Here is a 21,414-nt window from a genome sequence, read left to right as displayed (position 1 = left end):
TGGCACAGGCACCAAGACGGAGGCCGAAACCGAAAGGGGGTTCGAATCAGAGATGAGCGTGGGTACCGATGGCGGTGCTGGAGCCAGAGCTGGGACTGGTGCTAAGGGCGGGGACGGGGCTGGAACAGAGGTTGCGACCTGGACGGGAACAAGCCCAGAGTGGGGCACTGGGGTGGGGACGGAGAGGGGAACCTGGAATGGATCTGGAACAGACGGGGGGACGGAGGCTGAACTGGGAGCTGGGGGGCAAATGGGGGCTGGCAGCGGACTAAAGTTAGTGGGGACCAGAGGCAGGGTTCCCTCCACAGGGACTCCAGTCCCCAGAGTTGCCAGAATAAAAGTATTCTTCTCCCCAACACTATGCCGAGAGTCCAAAGCCTTCACCCCAGCTGCTGAGCAGTCCGTTTGTTTGTTCATTTGGGTGCCGAGGGGAGCCCAGGAGCAATCAGCCCTGCTGTTGGCAGCGTCAGCGCTGTCGGGAGTGGGAAGCTTGAGCCCGTCTCCGGGGCTGCTCAGTGGCACCAACAGGCCCTCAGCCTCCGCCACACTCCCAGCATAGTCCATTTTTGGCTGGGGGTCGTCAGGCTTGTCTTCTGACTTGTGCCCAAGTTTTTCTGCTGCACTGCCATCTGGGTCTGCCCCCCGGGCATTGCTGCCACTTCCAACTGCTGTGAGCTCCACCTGCAACGACAGAGCAGCGTGCCCGTCTTAGCTAGCTCTCTGTGGATGGTGCAAGTGTCCCGAGGCCCGGGAGAGGTGACTGCTGGTCCTCTTTGCAACTCGACCAACCGGGTCTCGGCAGAAGCAAAGAGCAGCTGGCCAATTTCTGTCTCACATACAGCAACTCCTGGGAAATACCCTGTTCCTTCCTGTCCCCCTTCTTGGGATGGCAGACTGGGCACGTTGCCTGGGCAGTTTGGCTCCGCCCTTTGGCGGGCGACATGTGGCTCCACATGGCCCCTTACCTTGGAAAAACTGCTGCTGACACAAAACTCCTGAGATCCAAAGCGCTGGCAGTCACCTGTCGTGGACTCCTCATCAGAAAGAGGTGCTCTTCTAGCATGGGAGACACAACCAGAGAACAGCCATGAGGCCTAGCCTTTGGGCCAACATCACCTTCGGCAGAACACCTCCTGCCTGCCTGGGTTCCCATACATAAAACCTTCCTGTCCCACTTCCCTTGGTGGCTGAGAGGACAACACAAGCAATTGGAGGGGTCGAAGTCACAAGCTGGAGTCTACATTCCCGGCTTTGCAAATTCCTGCAAAGGAGCCCAATCTGACTAGACCTCTTTGGGCTGTGTATCCTTTTTTTCTGGGGCTTTCACCAGGAGTGCGGAGGACAGTCCAGCACCTTTGCTTTGACCCCGGAGCTTACGCGTCAAGGTGACTGTCCATGACGTACCGGGCATTGCCAAAAGGGGAGAGATGAATCACAGAAGACCTCGAAAGGCATGCAAACGAGTTTTCTCTTAAGTACACTCTTATTTTAAGTCTATAAGGGAAGCTGGTTGCTGGTATCATAAGGGTAATCCTTTTCTAAAACAAATAACCACCTCCATTGTGTGTCATGTTCTAAATTTGAATCATCACCTATTCACCCGATGGGGTTGCCTAGAGCAGATACACATTTATTAGGGCACATAATGATACTGATTTGAGGCCACCATGTCACTGGGTGCTGAGGGGCATTTCAAGGGCACGACTTCTTTCCCTCCAGGGCACCTCTTCCCCTTTTCTAAAGCACCACCAAACTCCAGCCAGTGCCTGTAGTCCTACATCTCTGTCCGTGCCTGCACACCGTGCCTGCCAGGTCCCCACTCTCTCCTCATCCACTCCCACCCCAAAGGGAGGCCTGCAAGGCCACAAACTCCAAATTCAAGTTAGTATATTGGAAAGGGAAGGGCTGAATGCCAGCGAGCTGAGTCTCAAAGGAGAAAAATGTAACTGAACCCCAACCTACTCAAAACGTCTTCTCTAGATTTTGAGTAAGAGTATTAGAAAATAGGGGCACATGGCTGGCTCAGTCGGTTAAGCATCTGGCTCTTGATTTCAGCTCAGGTCATGATCTCACAGTTTGTGAGACCAAGCCCTGCAGTGGGCTCTGCACTGACAGCAAGAAGCCTGATTGGGCTTCTCTCTCTCTGTCTGTCTTAAAATAATAATTTTTTAAAAAAAGACTACAAGGTGAAGTTCAAAAGAGGACAAATACCCACTAGAAATTTAGTTTTTTCATACATTCACTCTCTGCCCTAGGGAAGACACTAATGGGGAAATAGCCCAGGTGAGTGGCTGAGTGGAAGGTCTGGGTGCAAGAATAAAGCTCGAGCAGAAGTGCTGGGGTGCAGTTCCAACAGGGAAAACCACAGGAATGCTCTGTGTGCCTCTGGGGAGGTGGGCTGTCTTGGGTCTTAGCCCTCAGCTCTGCAACAGCCCAGGAAGAAGCCAGTGTCTGCCTGATCAGCCACGCTGGCCTACGACAGTCAGAGAGCCTGCAGTCAATCCCCACAAAACTGAGGAGGGTCCTGCTAACTCCCTCCCTCTCAATGAACAGGGCACTGATGATGGACTCCAAAATTGTACGTGGGACAACAGAAGCTAAAAAGGCAAAGGAGATCACCAAAGGCCTCTCCCTATCGTTTCAGAGCTCTAGAAGGGGCTAACCAGCAGGAAAAGGTCTGTCTGGTCCCTTTAAAATGCAGCTAGGCTGGCAGAAGTGAGAGGGTTCCACTGCTGGCAATGATTGCTAGTGACAAACAGAAATGACTATAAGGACAGGCAAGGGCTAGAGATGCAGTCAGGGGTCTTGAGGAAGAGAAGGAAGGGGACCCTGGAAGAAAGGGAAAACATACTTTGACATCAGCTTCTGGGAGACCAGAAAAGCAAGGCCTACTCCCAGCCTTGGGCCAGGAAGAAACATGTTTCAATTGGACTGGCCAGCGATGGCTTTGGAAGGAGGACAGTGCCAAAAGGAAAGAAGCAGCATTGCCCCCTCTGCTTGCCAACCCCACCTGAGGGGCTGGGGAGCCCACCCACAGGGGCTCCCAACCAAAGCTCTATATCAACCCCCTGCCTTTGCTGAGCTCCCACCCCCAAATAAAATCACCTTGAATTCAGGAACCCCGCCTTCAAAAGCAGCCACCAGAGACCAGCAGAGCCAGCCTGCGTGCCCAGAGACTCTGGGGGTGGCTGCAGCAGTGAAAGCAGCAGTCCTGGCCACTCTGGCCATACCCATGCCTGAGTTCCACTCCCTGAGGCTCTGGGAAAATGTCGTGTGGCCACGTTTCTAATCCTCAGAGAAGAGGGGTATGCAAAGCTAAGCAAACATTAAACTGCTCCATGGAGAAAAGAGCCTGGGACAGGAATAGCTTTCAGGGGAGGGGTGCACAAAGAGAAGTGGGTCAAGCAGGCAAGGTTAGGAGGGTATAGGCAGCAGGGAGGAGGGGGTAGGGGTCAAAGAAGACTTCAATCAGGACTGAAAAAAAAATCCCATCATTTCTTCCCAACAGAGATGACCCTGGGCAATTGTGTTTAAGGCTTTGTTGAACTTAAACCAGAAATGACCATAACCTTTCATGGCTGTTTTCCTAACTATTAAGGGCTAGCACCACTGTCCAACCAGACCTTTTTCAGTTCCCACTGGGCCCTGGCCACACCACACACATCAAACTCCTTAGATTCCATCCCTTGCAGACTTTCCCTGCCTGGGTCCCAGTACACCCCAAGACCACCTTCATTCCAGCCAGGGTCTTCCCCAAACACACCGTGTGGAAAATACCAACCCTCACCTCAAACTCCTACTCATCCCTCAAGCCCCCGCTCAGACGTCACTGCCTCTAGGAAGCCCTCCCTCCCTCCCAGGAAGTCCGCCATTCTTGCATCTAGACCCCCATAAGACCTGTACATGCCACTCTATAGCACTCACCATCAGTGTCCCATGACTGTTGGTTTGCTCTTGCTGGATTTAATAAATGTTTGTTGAATGAAGGAATGAATGGATACAAGAAAGGAAGCAAGCGAGCAAGAAAACAGAGTCAGTCATCTGGGGCTCGCAGAAAGGGCCTACCCCTGTTCCTACAGCCCTCAACTGCACCTGATGAAGCTGGGCAGGTTTCTCAAACAATTTTAAGAGTTAACCTCCATGTGCAGCTTTATACTTGAAATTTCTAAGTTCTACCAGTTGTAAAGGGCTGAGGAAGATGGTTTTTAAATAAGGTGGGATCCCATTTCGGAAATCAGCTGCAGCATGTCCGAGACTATAGAGGAAGGCGACAATAAAGGGTAGAGGAGATCAGAAGTGACAATGCTTAAAAGGTCATCTTAACCACTAGGCATATTTGGTAATTTAACATCCCAAGAAAGGTCCATAAGGAGGGAAAGTCAGGTTTGGGACTCACTTCCTGTTCTTTTCTCAGCAGGGATTTAGAATGGACAATGAAGCAAGGTAACTTGTCCACTGATTTTTTAAAGGCTCTAGTCCAGATCTCTGCATCCAAGCCTCAACTACTTATAACAAGTTGCCAGTAGATGTTTACACAAATCAATACCACCACCCTCCTGACCCCAGTTCATCTCTTAGTAATTATCTAAGGACATACTTCACACGCAAAGGAAAATGTCTTTCTAATGCAGATCTGAAAGGAATTTTGTCTTGTTTTCCTTAGTCCTGATTTTTATATTCTAAAATTAAATTCTTTTTAAGTCCATGTCTAACTTGTTCCTCAGCATAGAGAACATTAAACAATTAGGCACTAATGGCTTTAAAAAAATAAAAAGGTCTATTCTCCCAACCTGAACCTCAGAAAGTGCACACTTCTGTTAAGGGCAGAAGAAAAAAATATATACACAAAGATGTCCATTCCTTTACCCTTCGAAATTACCTACATTCCCCCACATGCACACAGACCTATGCACACACTTCCAAGATTTACCCAAGGAGACACCAGATTTGAATCCCAGGAAAAGCCATATTATTCTTCATTCTAGAGGATCGAGCTGATGTATTTGGATTTAAACAGTTGATGGATTGAAACAACAGCTAAACAACAGCAAGCATGGCTTTTCTAAAAATGAGAGAGGCCCTGCAACTATCACACATGGCTCTTTCTTTGGCCTAGGGTCCCGAAGTCAAAAATAAAATCTGAAGGCCATTTTGAGTATCCTTCCTATGGGGAGTGATCAGTAAAGGGCATAGTTTGGTCAACCAAACATTTTGGTAAACAGAAAATTTAAGACACATACATATCACCAGCGCTCAATTTCATACGACAACTACATTAAGCACTTTGATCTTCCTGAGATACTTCATAAGGATCTCACTGCGAATCTTCATTAGCCTCATGAGGCAGGAAAGCGCTGATCACCAGAATACCCACTAACAGTTCCCAGTATACAGCTGAATAATAAAACTGCCTTTCTTCCAGGCTTAGATCAAGGACCAAAAATATCTTCTGCGTATCCTTGAGCACCGAACATGGATGCAGCAAATAAAAATTGCAATCGCCCGAGCTTCCCCTTACTCCACAATCTGACAGTTCTTAATGAGTCGACAAATGTTAGTTGGCCAAAGGTCATCTGCTGGCCTCCTCACCTTCATCTAAACAGGGACGGCACGGCAAACCAGGCCACTTACACAGCACCGGCACCATCCCATCTCGAGAAAATTAGCAACCAAAGCCTCTTCCCCAGGGTCCCTCCCAGGGTCCCGCTGCAGCTGCCCCTCTGGTGAGTAGGTACCACTCACTAGAAGCCAGCAACAGCCACCTCCCCAGCCTCCTCACCTCTCCTCGTTGATGCCACACATGCGAATCCGGTCAGAACTGGTCCAGTTGTGCACGCCGCTGTAGAGCGGTGCTGTAGAGATCATGACAGCCACTCACCACCAGATAGGACCTGCTGTGGCCGCTCCCCCTGGGAAAAAAGAACTCCGAAAAATCAAAACTCGTAACAGGGACAGCTGCTTTAACCATCTTTAATAAGGAAACATTTAAATAAAGGCAATTATGGCACCAAAACGTTAAAGCAGTCTCTCCCACAAGGCAGCCTGCTATGGAAAATTAAGGTGCAAATGGGGATGAGGGCACAGCAGCTTTCCAGGAATCCATAGGTTTCAGGATGCAGACGAGGATGCTGTTAATCACCTAGAGTGATTTTTAAATTATCTTAAAGACAGATATGCTTGAGTGTTCGAGGAAATTCAATCTATTCCAGACAAACGAGATCACAGCATATTTTTCCACACACATTAGCCCAACCAACTGCAATTAGAGGGTTGTTCCCATATATGAACAATGTGTTGAAAGACTACTGGGGATCTTTTTCTCAAACCTCTCTAATCCATGGGTACTGAAGTATTTGAGTGACGTACCAATTTAAGTTCTCCAGAGGAAGCACACGATTTCTTTATAAGCCCTTCAAAAATACTCTATTCTGATTTCGACTTGGGAGTTATAGAGATATAACACGTATATCTAAGCTGGTTTAAAGTTCCCTCAAAATCAAATGCAATACTCCTTGTACTCCGGCCACAAACAAGCAAACAAAAAACAATGGTCCATGAAAAACCACACATTTCTGTCCTTGTCCCTTTGTATAGGTCTTGTCATCGCCATGACCTGCCACCCCCTTCAGCAGCTAACATTCAACTGCCGCTGTTGACAACCACTGCACAGCCAATTCACCTTCTAGAGAAAATGAGGCATCAAGAAAAAGAGGTTTAGGTTTACCCAATGAGCTTGTCTTAAGACTCTTAAAACTCTTGAAATAACTTACTAGCTAAGGTCTCCTTTATCAAAGCTCAACTGAACAGAACCCTCCAGTGATCAGCATTGTCTGCTGTTCTCCACTTTGCCAAGAAGTAAATCAGTAAAATACAGTCACATCAGGGGTTTGTTTCATTAATTCTTTATGTAATTTTCAGAGACTGTCCACATTCAACACAACAGCACTTATCCATTCAACAAATATTTACTGAGCTCCTACTCTACTCCAGCACTGTCCTCGGTACTGGGGATTCAACAATTACCAGACAACACCAAAAATCACTGCCTTTGTGGAACTTGTATTCTAGTGGGATGAGATGAACAATAGACATGTGAAAGGACTCCTGGTATAGTATGTTAGAAGGTGCTATAACACAAGCTAAGGGCTATGCAGAAGAGCATTCCAGGCAGAGGGAACAATCTATACAAAGGTCCTAGGGAAGGAGGCTGCATGATAAGATCAAGAAAGATCCAGGAGGCCAGGTGGCTGGTACAGCAGAGGCTCCAAGTAAAGGAGACAGGCAGTACAAGGACAGCGGAAGCACAGCCCCCCACTCTCTTCTGGCCTCAGCCTCCTCCCCACGTCTGTGGTGCAGGATACTTTCTCGCCTTCTTTGTACTTGCCCCTTTCTTGGCTTTCTTGACCCAGTGCCTGCTGGCTTCTCCAGGGTCTTCTCTCTCTCCATCCACCCCAGAAACCTAGCCCCCATCTTGCCTGGCCTCCTCACCCCTGCAAGCCCCCATCTCTTCCCCTTCCTTCCCTCTTTTTCTCCCTAACCCTCCTCTCTTTCTCTTTCTCTCTTCCCTCCTCTCTCTCTCCCTTCTACATTCCCTCTCATTTCTCTTTCCGGTTCCCCTCTATTATTCCTCCTCACCTCCCTCTTCCTCCGTTTATTCCCCCAGCTCTCTGTCTTCCCCTCTCCCCTGCCTCTTTGCTCTCTCTCCAGTCTCTCTTGGTTCAGTCTGCGCTCCTCCTCTCCTTCCTCTCTTGCCCTTGTCCTTTACCCCTTTTTCTCCTCATCCTCATTTTCCCTTGGGCTCCCCTCTCTCCTCCCTCTCCTCCTCTTTCCCTTCCTCCTTCCCCCTGCATCCTCCTCCCTTCTACTCTTTGTCCTCTCCTCAGCCTTCACTCTCCCTCAGCCTTCAGTCTCCCTCTCGTCTTTCTGTCTTCCTCGGTCTCTCTTGCCCTCTTTCTATCTCTTTCTGTCTCTCTAGCTTAGTCTGGCTCTCGTTGATTCTCCCCTACTCCACCTCTGTGTGTGTGTGTGTGTGTGCACACACACACATACACGCACGCACGTCTCCTTCTCCTGCTCCTTCTCCTCTGTAGCTCCTGAGCTCCTCCAGTTGAAATTTTCCCCTTCCTATATCAGACTACCAAATCTGTATCTCCATCCTTGACCTCTCTCCTTAGACCTGGACCAGAATTTCCAGCTGCCAGCAACTCGCTGTTAATTGGATGTCCACCGAGCTCCTCAAACTCAATGTGTCTCAAACTGAACTCATTATCTGTTCCCATAAACCTGCTCCCCGCCCCCCCCCCCACGCCCAGTGTGTTTCCTATCTTAGTTAATGGCACCACTATCCACCAGCCTGGAAATTTCAGTGGTGTCGTCTTCAACTCCTTCTCTCCCCCCAATGCTGCCCACAGCCAATCAGGAGTCAAGCCTTAATAATGCCATCCCCATCCTCTCCTGCCCCTATTGCCACCACCCTGATGCAGGCCTCATCATCTCTCACCCAGAATATTACAATAGCTTCTTAACTGGCCCCTCTGCCTCCAATTTCTTGATTCTACAATCAATTCATCTTCTAAAGCACCAGTTCGATCATGCTGCCCCTGCCCTCCTCAAAAGCTTTCAATAGCTTTTCTGTCTTCAGAATCAAGCCCAAATTTCTTAGCACAGCATTCCAGGCCCTCCAAGATCTGGCCCCAAACCTCCTCTGGTCTCCTCTTCAGCCACATCCTGCTCTTTCCTTGACACCTCTGGGTTCCAGCTCCAGACCCTTCCCTGAACAGACTATCCCGTTTCAGGACTTTGCTGTTTCCTCACCTGCAATGGCCTCTCCTGTACTTCTCCTCCTCTCTGTGTCACCCCCCAAAGCCTGGTTTAAATGTCATCATGTCATCTCCCCAGCCCCAGCTCCTGGTCAGTTAACTCTTCCCTCTCTGGTCCTCAAACGTGGCATTCCGACCTCTCCCACAGCACTGATTCTTACTCTCCTCTGCAGTGTGGTTAGTTGGGAGTATGGCATATCTGTCTCCCCCAGCAATCAAACTACTTAAGGTAAGAAATACCATCTTTTCTGTCTCCAGTTCCTCTGCAAGGTCCTACATAGAGTAAGTACTTCAGTAAATGAGTGTTATATGGAAATGAATCCTGGATGGGAATTGAGGTGATGACCTTGAGAAATTACAACTAAAATCAACCCCCCAAAAAGTGTCCCCCGTGCTTTATTACTATAGGAAAGAAGGTTGGACTTCAGTGAAAACACTATGTGTTACCTATAGCACATTGTTCACAGCTGCTTGATTCCAGCATAGTCCATTGTCTTTGAGTTGTTTTGCCCCTCTATAAATTGCAGGTAACTGATGGATATGCAAACTCTGTATTGTCCCATAGAGTTTGGATTGTCCTCCCTCCCCATTGTGGAAAAACCAGTTTTGCCTCCATTTGCAATTCAATTCCTTTACTCCATATAAATTTGTGCTTTTGGACGGTTTCTCTAAACCAGCTAGAACATCTGTCTGGTTCCCTGGCTGATTAATGAGTAAAATAAAAGCTTTAACACATGTTCATTTTTACATCTCTACGAGACTCATGAGTTTACCTTTTTCTAAAGACTATCCTTAACATTCCTAAGACAGCTATGTGGGTTAATGCGTGATTTTAGAAAGATTTCAACAAGGGGTGAGACAAATGGATCGACTGCTTCACAGCAATTCACCAGGATCCCATCCCATCCCTGAACATCCTGGTCAATCAAGTTGCGACTTTTTCTTAGACTAACTTGTAATATCCCAGTTTAAGAAACAACAGCTCATCCCGTTGACTGACACACCAGATACTTTTTAAAACTCTTTTTCCCCTATGAAGCATTAGAAGAATCAGACAATGAAGGGGGTCACATTTGCCATAAGATGAGTTCTAACACAAAGTTTGAGTTTTAGTGCCTATCTGAATATCTGTAGGCAGCAGATATAAGTCAGTCTCTACTGATTTTTCACTCTTGGGTTTGTTTTTGTTCTATTTAAAGGCGATTAGTAGTTTGTAGGGCCTAGGCAGAAATCAGAGGGGGGAATGAATCCTGGCATTTGAAAACAGAACATATAAAAATATCATCACCTAGATAAAATTTTTAGACCCCTCAAAATAAAAATAACAGCAACAAGAAAACCAACAAAAAACCCCCAAAATAATTACCAGACAATATCACACATTTTAGGACTACCTAAAAGCACCCCTATTTTCATGAGATCCGGAAGACGGAATATTTGCTTCACTCTTGGCTTCCCACTCTTCTGTTATGAATTTCTCAGAGCGGCACCTCTTCCTATGTAAGACCTACCACTGCTATTAACTGTAGCCTTTGTGGAGTAGGAGAGGGGAGAGACAGATAGCAGGGGCACGAAGGCAGTGAGCTAAGTGGTCTAAACAAGAAGGCAAAATTGGTCCTCCCAAGCCAGAGAGTAACCAAAGGGAACTTCCGAAGAGGCACTGATAGCATCCACATCCACGCAGGACCGGAGGAGTCGAGATGTCCAATGTACGCCAATGTTTCCCAAGCCAGAATCACCAAGGACCTTGTTCAAAATACAGATTCATAAGTCTCAGTCCTGGAGTTTGTGATCTGGTAGACCCAGGGTGTGGTTTCATCATTACCATGTCCAATCAAATTAGTAACCACTCCACCATACACCACTTTCCAGGAGAGGTGAGCAAAAAGAAAACCTTTACAGACACCCCACACTTGGTAGGCTCTGTTGGCATACACACTTGTGTGCTGATTTGCTTTTGCTCACAGAGCCTGCATTTGTGTGTGGTGTGCATTCTCGATCTGTCTCTTGCTCTCTCTGATGGGAACCATCACATCAAAGGCTAAAGGCAAAGTTCATAAAAGGAACTTAGAAGAAACCTGGTAATCCCAAGTGACCAGGAAGCACAGGTACAAGGATACCAAATACCTCAAAAGATTTCCCCAGATACCACAACCATGCAATTGTTAAGAAATGAACAGCTGCATGGCCGCAGAATCAAATGCCGATCACTGCCTGGAAGGCAGTGGGACCACTGTGAGCAATCCCTACTTTGGAGGGAGAAACTCAAAAGACACATCCAATTCATAGTGAGAACAAAGGAGAGCACATGCTCCCCAACCCAAAGTGATATTGCGGCTGAAAAAATAAATACAATGTTTTGATTAAGCAGGCATACCGATGCACACTTAAGGAGGACTGACCAAGAGCCAAGGGGATGAATCCAGCAAGTGGACAGCAGAGAGGACGTAGTCAGACATAATCACCACACTACAAAACAGGGGAAACCAACAAGAAATCGGACTAATAGGAGAACAATAAATTTAAAATGGTGAAAATAGCAGCTAAGCTGAGAGCGAGCAGGTAGTAGAAGACAAACCATAATGAGGCAGAGATCTCTCCCCCACCAAAAATCCAAAAGAACAAAATAACTGCCAGAAGTCGAGGGCAGGTGTGAAAGGCATAAGACAGAGGCCCACAGAAGAAAACAACCAAAAGAGTAAAAATGAAATAGGGGAACCTGAAATATTTCACCATCATGGGCCAAACTGAAATACTGTGGGGAAGCACTGAACACAGACATTTTAGAAAAGTTTAGAGACAATATGTTATCAAAAGGGGAAGAACATCAAATTATAATCCAAGTCAGGGTTAGGGGTAGCTGGTAATGGGGGATAGGCAGCACTAAAATCTCAAAGGCGATTTTGCAGATTGGGCAAACATTTTCTGTTTTGTTTTGAAATGAAGATGCCAAAACAAGCAGATTTCACAACAACTACAAGCAAAAGTATGGTCATCGTGCATATGAGGAAGAGAAGGACACGAAAGGAGGTAATACAGCATCTATCTGACAAAATGCCTTTTACCTTGGTAAAACATTAACTTTGAAAATGGCCAGACGGTGTTTGTCCAGTGAACAAGTTCCTCAGAAGCATGTAGCTTCCTTTGTGGCCAAAGACCCCTTATGTGCAGAACAACATATGGGATACAACCAGGCCCTTTACGCATAGCATGAAACCTGCCTGTTTGTTCATGGTTGGACTCTTACCATCTAGCCAATAAATTAAAAGTTCAAGATTAAGAAGGTCTGAGTTAAACTAAATCTGGTAGTACTCTCCCAGGCTTCTTTTGGTTCACACTGTCTGGTGACCTGGAAGCAATTATAATTTAAAAAAATGAAATGGCCGGAAAATATTCTTCTTGAAGCCTGGCCCTGAATCTGTCCTCAAGAGGATAGGCGTGGCCAGTAGACAGTTTAAGAAGGAGGGTTGGGTCAGTGATGACTAATGTGTAAAGAAAACCAACTTTGGGACCTATTGCTCCAAAAGAAATCTAGAGTTCTGGATCTAGAGCTCCAATAAAACAGAGCTATTCACATTCAAACTTCACGGAATCAAAGGAGAGGCCAGCCTATTACTGCACTTTGGGAAAAGCAGCATCTAAAACAACCCCAAGGAGTTCTGAGAGATCACTGGCTTTTGCATCCAATGGGCCAAAGGGAAGAGTCTAGGACTCCCACTTAGTCTCTGAAACACCTTTAGAGAGAGGTCAAAATATCTCAAAGTCAGTGTTTTCTTTTTTTAAATGTTTATTTATTTTTGAGAGAGCTAGCAAGGATATGAGTGGGGAAGGGACAGAGAAAAAGAGGGACAGAAGATCCAAAGTGGGCTCTGCACTGACAGCAGACAGCCCTTTGCAGGGCTCAAACTCACAAACCATGAGATCATGACCTTAGTCAAAATTGGACACTTAACCGACTTAGCCACCTAGGCAGCCCACAAAATGGGTGTTTTCAGTAGGAGAGTGTACACATACCCAACAAAGATAACTTTACGTGGCATTTAGATGTGGAGCCCCTACCACAGATCTTACCCTCCCTGTCACTGTCTGCCTTCTTCCATGTGCCTTCCATTCAACACTCCCCCCCACTCAGCCCTCCAGTGAGACCACTGCACTGCTAGGGGTTCAGCCCCTATTGCCCCCTGGGATCTAACGTTAACCCTAGCCAGGGCCCTGGCCCTAACAGAGCCACCACTGAGGTCTGAGAAAAGGATGGATGTGGGGCCAATGACCAGCATGGAATATTTCAGCATGGAAGCCAGAACTTCACCGTGACATTTCCAGGGCCAGGATAGAACTGCTGAAGGGGATCATGAGATCTTACCTAACCCTGGCCCACATGCTCTTCTGGCTCCAGAATCCAAACCTTAGGCCTGAGCCGTACCCAACCATGCATCCTCAACGCATATATCCCAAAACGTAATCATATATCCCAAACTTCACCCCCTTATGAGGAAGTTCTCCCAATGTAAATTGTCCTAATCTAAGGATTTCCCATATAAAGGTGTTCTATTATTCTCCACAGGCTTTCTCTCTAATATCCATTATCTCCATTAACTAAATATCATTCCCTGAAACTCAAGAGTCCCTTACACAAGCCCCAATCACTTTACTTTGCTTCCCTTCATGTAAAGAGGTTTCTCTATCTCTACATGCTACCACATACAAACACATACACACACACACACACACACACACACACACACACACACACACACAATCAACTGGAAATAATCTGCTGGGCAACTGAGAGGAGGAAGGGGCCCTTTGCCTTCTGCCTGACTAATCCATTGTAGCACTATCTAGTTCCCCTGGGTTTTTTTTCTACACAAATATTTCTACTAGTTGCACCCCCAAGGGATAAGTCTTATAGGAGACATTGTATCCTGTTCCCAGATACAATAATTCCTGTATTTAGAGAGAAGACGCAATAGTTGTCTGTGCACAGCTATAGTACAGACAGCTTCATAGACTCCTTGGTACCTCCATGTTTAAAAACCTGATGTATAAACATTTATGAGATTGGATACAAAAGAATTTTAACTACCTGTTAAACACATGAGCACTTACTCATTCAAATGAATGTAGTTACCTCCAAAGTAGTCACCTTGGGAGGCTAGACATTTGTCTCGCTGGAGTGATGGGACTTGCAATCTCCCTGAAGCTCTTCAGTGAGTATTACCACCCAAACCCTTTCCAATCCAATCCATACCCTTCTTAATCTCCCCACTAGTGCTGAATCCCCACTCAGTCAGAAATTTGATATTTAAAAACCGCCAAAATTCCTTCATAGTCATCTATTCACATGGCAGCAACACCCTTGAGGAGTGATATAGTGTACTAGTATCCAAAGTCTAAACCGGGGGGATGGGGTGGTTGGAAGAGCATTTTCAGCCTCTATTTGTTAGCCATCTTGAGTACCTTAGTAGGTACACTTATTATCCCATCTGCAAAACAGAAATAAAGGAGTCCCTACTTAAAATTGAGAATAGGACGTGCCTGGCTGGCTCAGTCAGTAGATTGTGTGACTCTGGAACTCAGGGTCCTGAGTTCAAGCCCCACGTTGGGTGTAGAGCTTACTTAAAAAAACTATAACAATAAAATGAAATTGAGAATACCACAAAAGCACATAAAAGGACCAAAGGTAATCAATTCCAACAATGAAGGAGGCAAAAGCAAAAGTATTAATCTCTTACATTTTCATACCAACAGTTCATTTAGCTTTTCTACCCGCTAACCATACTTTTTTTTCCTGTTATTCAAATAGTACTTGCATCTCCTGCCATAGGGAAGTAATTTTACTCCATTTAAGGAAAACACCTTATCATAGCTTTATATAAGACCTAGGATCTAGCTACAAGATTTTATACAACTTCTAAATGTCACCGATATCTAGAAAAGCTAAGCAATCATCATGAAATTAATCAGTTCTTTTCAAAATGCATAGCCACCTCAAAATGGAATGCTAAGTAAGTAGGGTCTTTTTTAAAAAAGCACTTCTTATTTCTTCTAGATAAAAATAAGAGTTGACTTCCATGCCATGGACTGTGAGAGTGGCCCTTGGGTGTCTCCGTTTTGGTATACTGCATTCATGATATGAACTTTTTCATCTAAAGAGGTTTCCTCCTCACTAAACTTGTGCCTTTTTTTAAAAGTGTCTTGGACCTCTCACACAAATATTTCGAAAGACCATTATCACACTATTTTTTCTATTCTCTCATTCCAGACCATGGGCTCAACTTACTTTACATAAATTACTCATTCAGGGGCCCCTGGGTGGCTCAGTCAGTTGAACATCTGACTCTTTGTTTTGGCTCAGGTCATGATCTCATAGTTCATGAGTTTGAGCCCAGCATTGGGTGGGCTCCATGCTGACAGTGCAGAGCCTGCTTAGGATTCTCTCTCCCCCTCTCTCTCTGCCCCTCCCTGCTCATGCTCTCTCTCTCTTAAAATAAATAAACTTTAAAAAATAATAAAATAAATTACTCGCTCAAAGGTATACATATAGAGTGTATATATGCTATTGGCTCCCCAAGACTAGAAAGGATATTTTCTTTTCATAGCCACTCCCAAGTGTCTAACATGATACAAGGCATATGATATGTGCTCAGTAAATAAACAACTGGGAAAAACTAAAATCCTCTCTAGTTCATATGGAAACCAAGAATCCCACGTAAAAAGTACTGGCTCTGTGGATGCCTTTTACTTCCCTTGGTCTCTTATAAACTTTCTCTTCTTTCTTTTCCTTACTTCCACAATAAAGACAATCACAGAAATAAAATTGGGCCAGGGCAAAACAACAAAGTCAACTGCCAATTATTTGAGTGTGGTTTAGCCACAGCTAATTTTTAAACCTAGCCAACTTATGGGCTGCTTACTGCTACTCACAGTAGGTGTGCATGCAGGGAACAATTCCTTTTAATATGTGCCTAAGAAAAAATATAAATAGGAAGGTAAATCTGCTGGGGGAGGACGGGTAGAAAATAATAATGCATTTCCAAGCCAAAAAGAAATTATGAATTTGTTAACTGACCTACTGTTTTAAATTGGCCAGCTACCACTCTCTCCTTATATTGGCGTAGCTGACTGTTGGCATCAAAATTCACTCTGGCTGCAGAGAGGATCTCTATTTTATAGCCCCCCCTCTTCTTTTTTTTGGTGTTTAGAAGTTTGGTCTGGTGATACCTGAGGTATTCGAGACATGCTTTCTCCCATCCAATTGCTGATGAACATCCTTGTCATAGATCCATGCAAGACCCAGGCTCTATCTACCAGCCTTTATAGAACTTCCAGATGTTAGAGACATCTGGAAAGCCCAACCAGTCGTAATTAAACACAGCAGCCCTTTTCAGAAAGCAACGGTTTTTTAAAATGTCACCTAGTTTTGGGTTTGGGCCATTTTTTACGCATGGCCCAAAATGTCCCCTGAAGTTTCAACTGGATATAGACTCTTCAGTTTTCACCCTAAAATCCCGAGTGAGCAGTGTTACAGCACAGCTGTTAGAGAAACTGCCACCTCCCACCTCAAAGGTGGATGCAATAATGCAGTGGTGAGCCAAGTTATTCCTTCCTACCACATTGTAAATGCTAAATATGTACTAATACAACAGAAATATGGAGAACAAGCACAGAGAATTAAGATACATGGGGAGTGCTCAGGAGCTATGGATAGTTTTAATTTTGACACCATGTTTACCATAGAAAAACATAAAAGATCACAGGACTTCATTAAATAAGCAAAACTAGACCATAACATAATAATAGATACCATTTACTAGACTCCTGCTATGGAGCTGGTCTTCCATGTACATATCATCTTGTGCAATCCTCAGAGCCCTGTGAGACTGGAATTGTCATCTCCATTTTATAGATGAGAACACTGAGGCTCAAGAAAGTTCAGTGGTTTGCTTCCTGCAACACAGCCAGGAAGTAGAACAGGGACTCCCAATTTAAGGAAGTATGTCTCCAAAGCCCTCCAGCTAATTCTGAAACATGCCAAAGTTTGAGAACCACTGCAAGATACTAACATACACAAGGTGCGACCAAGTTAAACTGAGTAAAGCCCTGTCATCATGAGACACCTAATCATCTCATGGATCAGGTATAGAGTACATTGACTCATCCTGGGGATCAGAGTCACGTACAGTGCACTTCTCTATAGAACTTGGAAAAATGAAAGTCTGCTTGTTTTTCTTGTCCCTGGACAGCACCATTATAACAAAACTTGCCTATACCCTTAAATGGCACTAACACTAAGATTTCTAGACATACCTTAGCAATGAGGTAACCAAATTTTGTTTCTTAGCTGACAGTCGATAAAGAAGCCTGAAACACAAAGATTTGCTGCCCCTCAGTACTCTCAATTCTTCACGGATGCTTAACTTAAGATCTTCTTAAAATCTAAATGAAGACATATCCTGCCTCACATACTCTCAACGAATAAATCTGAAAATTACCACATTTTACAAATAATAAATCATCGCTCTTCAAATTCATCACAATTCACTGACTAGGGAAACTATGACCTTGACATGCTGCCTACAGCCACTTTATAAACAATTATCCACGTTTTAATGTTTTATGGGGAAAGAGTGGCTTCTGCTTAAAAAAGAAAAAGAGGGAAACAAAATAGCACATTTGAATTATGGGAATAGAAACAAAGTTAAATTTTACTCCTAACCAAAGTTCACCAAAGAAAGTTTTCATCATAAAAGACTGCTTTCAAGTTATGAACAGTGGAAAGGGTACAATTTAGAAAGAGAACAGTTTCTACATTACTTTAAGGATAACCATTCAAAACTGACATTAATAGGGGCGCCTGGGTGGCTCAGTTGGTTAAGCCTCCAACTTCGGCTCAGGTCATGATCTCACATTCATGGGTTCGAGCCGCGCATCGGGCTCTGTGCTGATAAGCTCAGAGCCTGGAGCCAGCTTCTGGTTCTGTGTCTCCCTCTCTCTGCCCCTCCCCTTCTTATGCTCTATCTCTCTCTGTATCAAAAATAAATAAAACATTAAAAAACTGATATTAATAAAGCCTAGTTAGTATGTGAGATTACATAAAATACTGGACCAGCATCATAGTGGCCAAGAGGTAGATTACTTATTACCTCTCTCTTTGGCCATCCTGATGCTAAACCCTCTGCCAAGCATAGACTCACATCTAACTGGAACTCCAGCATCAAGAAATTTCCTTTCCTTTTGAAAACTCAAAAGTCTAGGATCTTCCTTCCCCCCTTATGTAATTCTGAGTGGCTTCTCCCCTTTCCTGTCTGTTTTACCCCAACAATTTCCACTTTCCCCAGCCCTCTCTCTGTTCCACTCTAGTGTTCACTTTCCCACCCAACTTAACCATGAACTTCTCCTCTCTCAATCCCAGATGCTGGCTGACACTGGAAAACAGCTCTCTACCCCACTGTGACCATTCTATTCCATCTAAAATGGTGCTCTCAGCCTAGAATCAATGAACCGATCCAAGTATCCAACCCATGATTAGTGCTTCACCTCCATGCCCCCACCCCACCCTCCAATTCTGGCCCAAGGCTCTAAGGCCACTGTTCTTTATCCTGTTTCACTCTGGAATTTCCATAATTCACCTCCCTATATCTAGGATTCCTCCCACTTGCAGACTGGAAAAACTGGTGTATTCCCACTTTTTCCTTTTTTCAAGGCCATTCTACTTAGGTCTGTGAATTCCTTCCCCCATTCAGTATCCTTATTTTCGTCTTAATTTTTACAACTAATGCTTAGACTTGTAAGCCCTGGATCTCAGCTAACCTCTGCTTCCTGGGACCTCCCAGGGCAACAGCTATCAAAGGCAATTTTTTACCTTCTCTGACATTCGCTCCAGATGACATCTGAGTAAACATCTTCCTCCTTTGCCTCGTTATTCCACCCTCTTTCACATTCTGCATTTTTTTAGCCTATATACTATCTCTAAATTCTCTATTTCCCTATGGGTAAATATATGTATTTTCTTCCTACATGCCAGTTTCTCTCCAACCCTATTTTTACTCAAAATCATCCTCTCTTTTGGGGCGCCTGGGTGGCTCAGTCGGTCAAGCCTCCGGCTTCGGCTCAGGTCAGATCTCACGGTTGTGGGTTCGAGCCCCGCGTCAGGCTCTGTGCTAACAGCTAGCTCAGAGCCTGGAGCCTGCTTCCAGTTCTGTGTCTCCTTCTCTCTCTGCCCCTCCCCCTCTCGTGCTCTGTCTCTCTCTGTATTAAAAATAAATAAAATATTAAAAAAATATATTGAAAAAAAAATCATCCTCTCTTTTGCACCAAACCTAGTGATTCTAGCATGAAGTATAAAGTAACTTAAACGTTCTTCAAACTTTACTTTGGAAAACATTAGCCTAGAGATTTCAAGGTTCCACTTTTTCCTTAGTTGGCCCTGACATGAAACCAGTGTTGGATCACTTTTCTTCCCCCTTCACTGCCTAAAAACCCTCTTCCTGAGTTTTGTTTTTGCCTTCCTTCTAGTATTCAAGTCCTCTTCTCCCATAATTCTGTTCCCCTAAAAGAAGCCCCTCTCTGAAACCCATAATCCAGACTCATCATGTGAGATTCTCTGCCACCTGTGCTAAACATTTTTTTCCTATGTAGTGAACTCCAGCATGAATAAGGCAAACACACCCCTGGAGGAAACCCCTTTGCTTCCCAAAAAAGTGTAGGCCACTGAGAGTCAATGCCCTACTAGCTTTTGGTAATCAAAACAGCTAGATCTCCAAGTGCCCTTGGTGCAGCCACCATTTCCTCTGGAACTCCCCTCCACTCTGCCCAATCCAGACTCCAACCACAGAACTTGCCAAGGACTTAGCTTTCCTCTGCCCTATCCCAATAATTTGTTGTCTTTTCTTTATGGCCTATTCTAAAGAACAGTCCTCCTTAACCCCCTACTCCATCAATGACTTTCAGAGCCAGAACAGAAAGAATCCTACCCTTGCTACATAGCTGGTAACAGGGCCAGCCCTCTCAAAGTCGGTTTGAGTCAGGCTCTGTGCCCCGTGGCCTGGGCCTCTTGTCCTCCCCATCTATCCCAAAGGCAGCAGCTCCAGTTGCCTTATCAAAAGACGAGTCTGCCTATCAACAGCCACGAGGCTTAGTCAAAACAACCATGTCCCTCCTAAACTCTATCAACCTTCAGATTCTCTGAACTTGAGTCATCAAGCCCCTTGCTCTTCCTGGCTCCTCAAGCCCTTCCTACTAACTTTGCTGCTCCATCAAAATTTTATAGGTTGCTCTCCCAACCTTTTGCTTCTATTTGGAGCCTCTAGGTGATTTGGGGAATTGGATTATCCCATTTAATCCCCAGTGGAACCCTCCAAATTTCTTTCCTGTGTACTATCCTCTTCAGTACCACATGGTGACATTGCCTTCCAATTTGAGTACCCCTAAACTCTGCTCCATCTCCCCCAAAACAAAGCTTCCCCTATCCCAACATTCAAGGACAGGTCTGATAAACAGAGAATGAGATGACCTTTAAAGTCCCTTCCAACCTTGGGATTTTATTATCAACCTAATCCACTTCCAACACCAAATGAGTCCCCTATTCATCTCGCCAACGTTCGGCAGCAGTGTGACTTTGAGAAATAGCTTTCTAAGTTGAAAGAGCCATGCGGCCAACCAGGTTAATGCACCCCCAGAAGTCTGACCAAAGATTTTTGCAACTATATTCCACTTCTACACTATGAGGACGACCTCCAAACTGCCCTGAGAGTATTTGGCTGTCGCATAAAGTTATCAGGCCCCCTTCCCACTGTCGTGTAAAGAGCCTCTAAACCCTGGGCTAGGACTTGTCCTCGCCAAGTGACGCCTGTCCTGTCTACTCTAGGAGACACCAAGAATGAATAAGTATCACCTCCACATTGACAGCTTCCTACAGCCAACACTGAAAATTTCAAAACAATAAAACAAAAACAGTGCGTCCACTGGGGGAGGGAGGAGGTGCAGGCGGAATAGAAGGGCACCTCCACTGGCCTGAGCTGTTGGCCTCCCGGGTTTGCAGTGTGCTCCCCTCTTCCTTTCCCCTCTACCACCTCTTTCCCTACAACAATCTTCCGCCCCTCCATAACACGAAATCCCCAGTCGAGGTGCGGTCGGCTCCTCCCAGACTTACCCTGGACGTCCCTCTGGCCCACCCTTTCCCTTGGCGGGACCCCGTTGAGGAGAAGGGCCCCCTCCACCGTCCAATTCACCTCCCTGTCCCTTCCCGGGCCTCTGGGCGCCACTGCAGGGCTCTGTCCCGAAGCAGAACCTCGAGGAGCCAAGCCCACGAGGCCCGTCGCGGGACCCACCCCCCCTTCCTTTTCCCAGCACCTCGTCCTCCATGCACCCGGCCCCCGGGGCTCTTCGTCGTTGTCGTCCGGGCTCGTACCGCCCCCCGTCGGGGGCTCCACCCCCCGCCTGCCCCCGCCCCCAGGACGGCCCCCTCCCCACCACGCACCGCCTGCGCCCTCTGCCCCGGCACGGGACTCCCTTTGGCCTCTGTTCCCCGCCCAGAAGCGGCGGCGGCGGCGGCAGCAACGGCTGCGGCGGCCCCAGCAGGAGCAGCAGCGGC

The 21,414-nt window shown here is 45.9% G+C and overlaps 1 protein-coding gene across 1 annotated transcript in view; it reads right to left on the bottom strand.

Moving 5' to 3' along the window:
- BCORL1 (BCL6 corepressor like 1) overlaps window positions 1–21,414 on the bottom strand; it is a 60,505-nt gene that overhangs the window by 37,490 nt on the left and 1,601 nt on the right. The window contains exons 2-4 of the mRNA XM_029929701.1: window positions 5,780–5,909; window positions 966–1,056; window positions 13–681 (exon numbers count right to left, since the gene is read on the bottom strand). Coding sequence (XP_029785561.1) covers window positions 13–681; window positions 966–1,056; window positions 5,780–5,865 — 846 coding nt within the window. The 5' untranslated portion in view covers window positions 5,866–5,909. The remainder of the gene's footprint in view (window positions 1–12; window positions 682–965; window positions 1,057–5,779; window positions 5,910–21,414) is intronic.

This window comes from Suricata suricatta, chromosome X (assembly GCF_006229205.1).
Source record: "Suricata suricatta isolate VVHF042 chromosome X, meerkat_22Aug2017_6uvM2_HiC, whole genome shotgun sequence".
Lineage (NCBI taxonomy): Eukaryota > Metazoa > Chordata > Mammalia > Carnivora > Herpestidae > Suricata > Suricata suricatta.
This window is presented reverse-complemented; position numbering and strand designations above follow the sequence as displayed.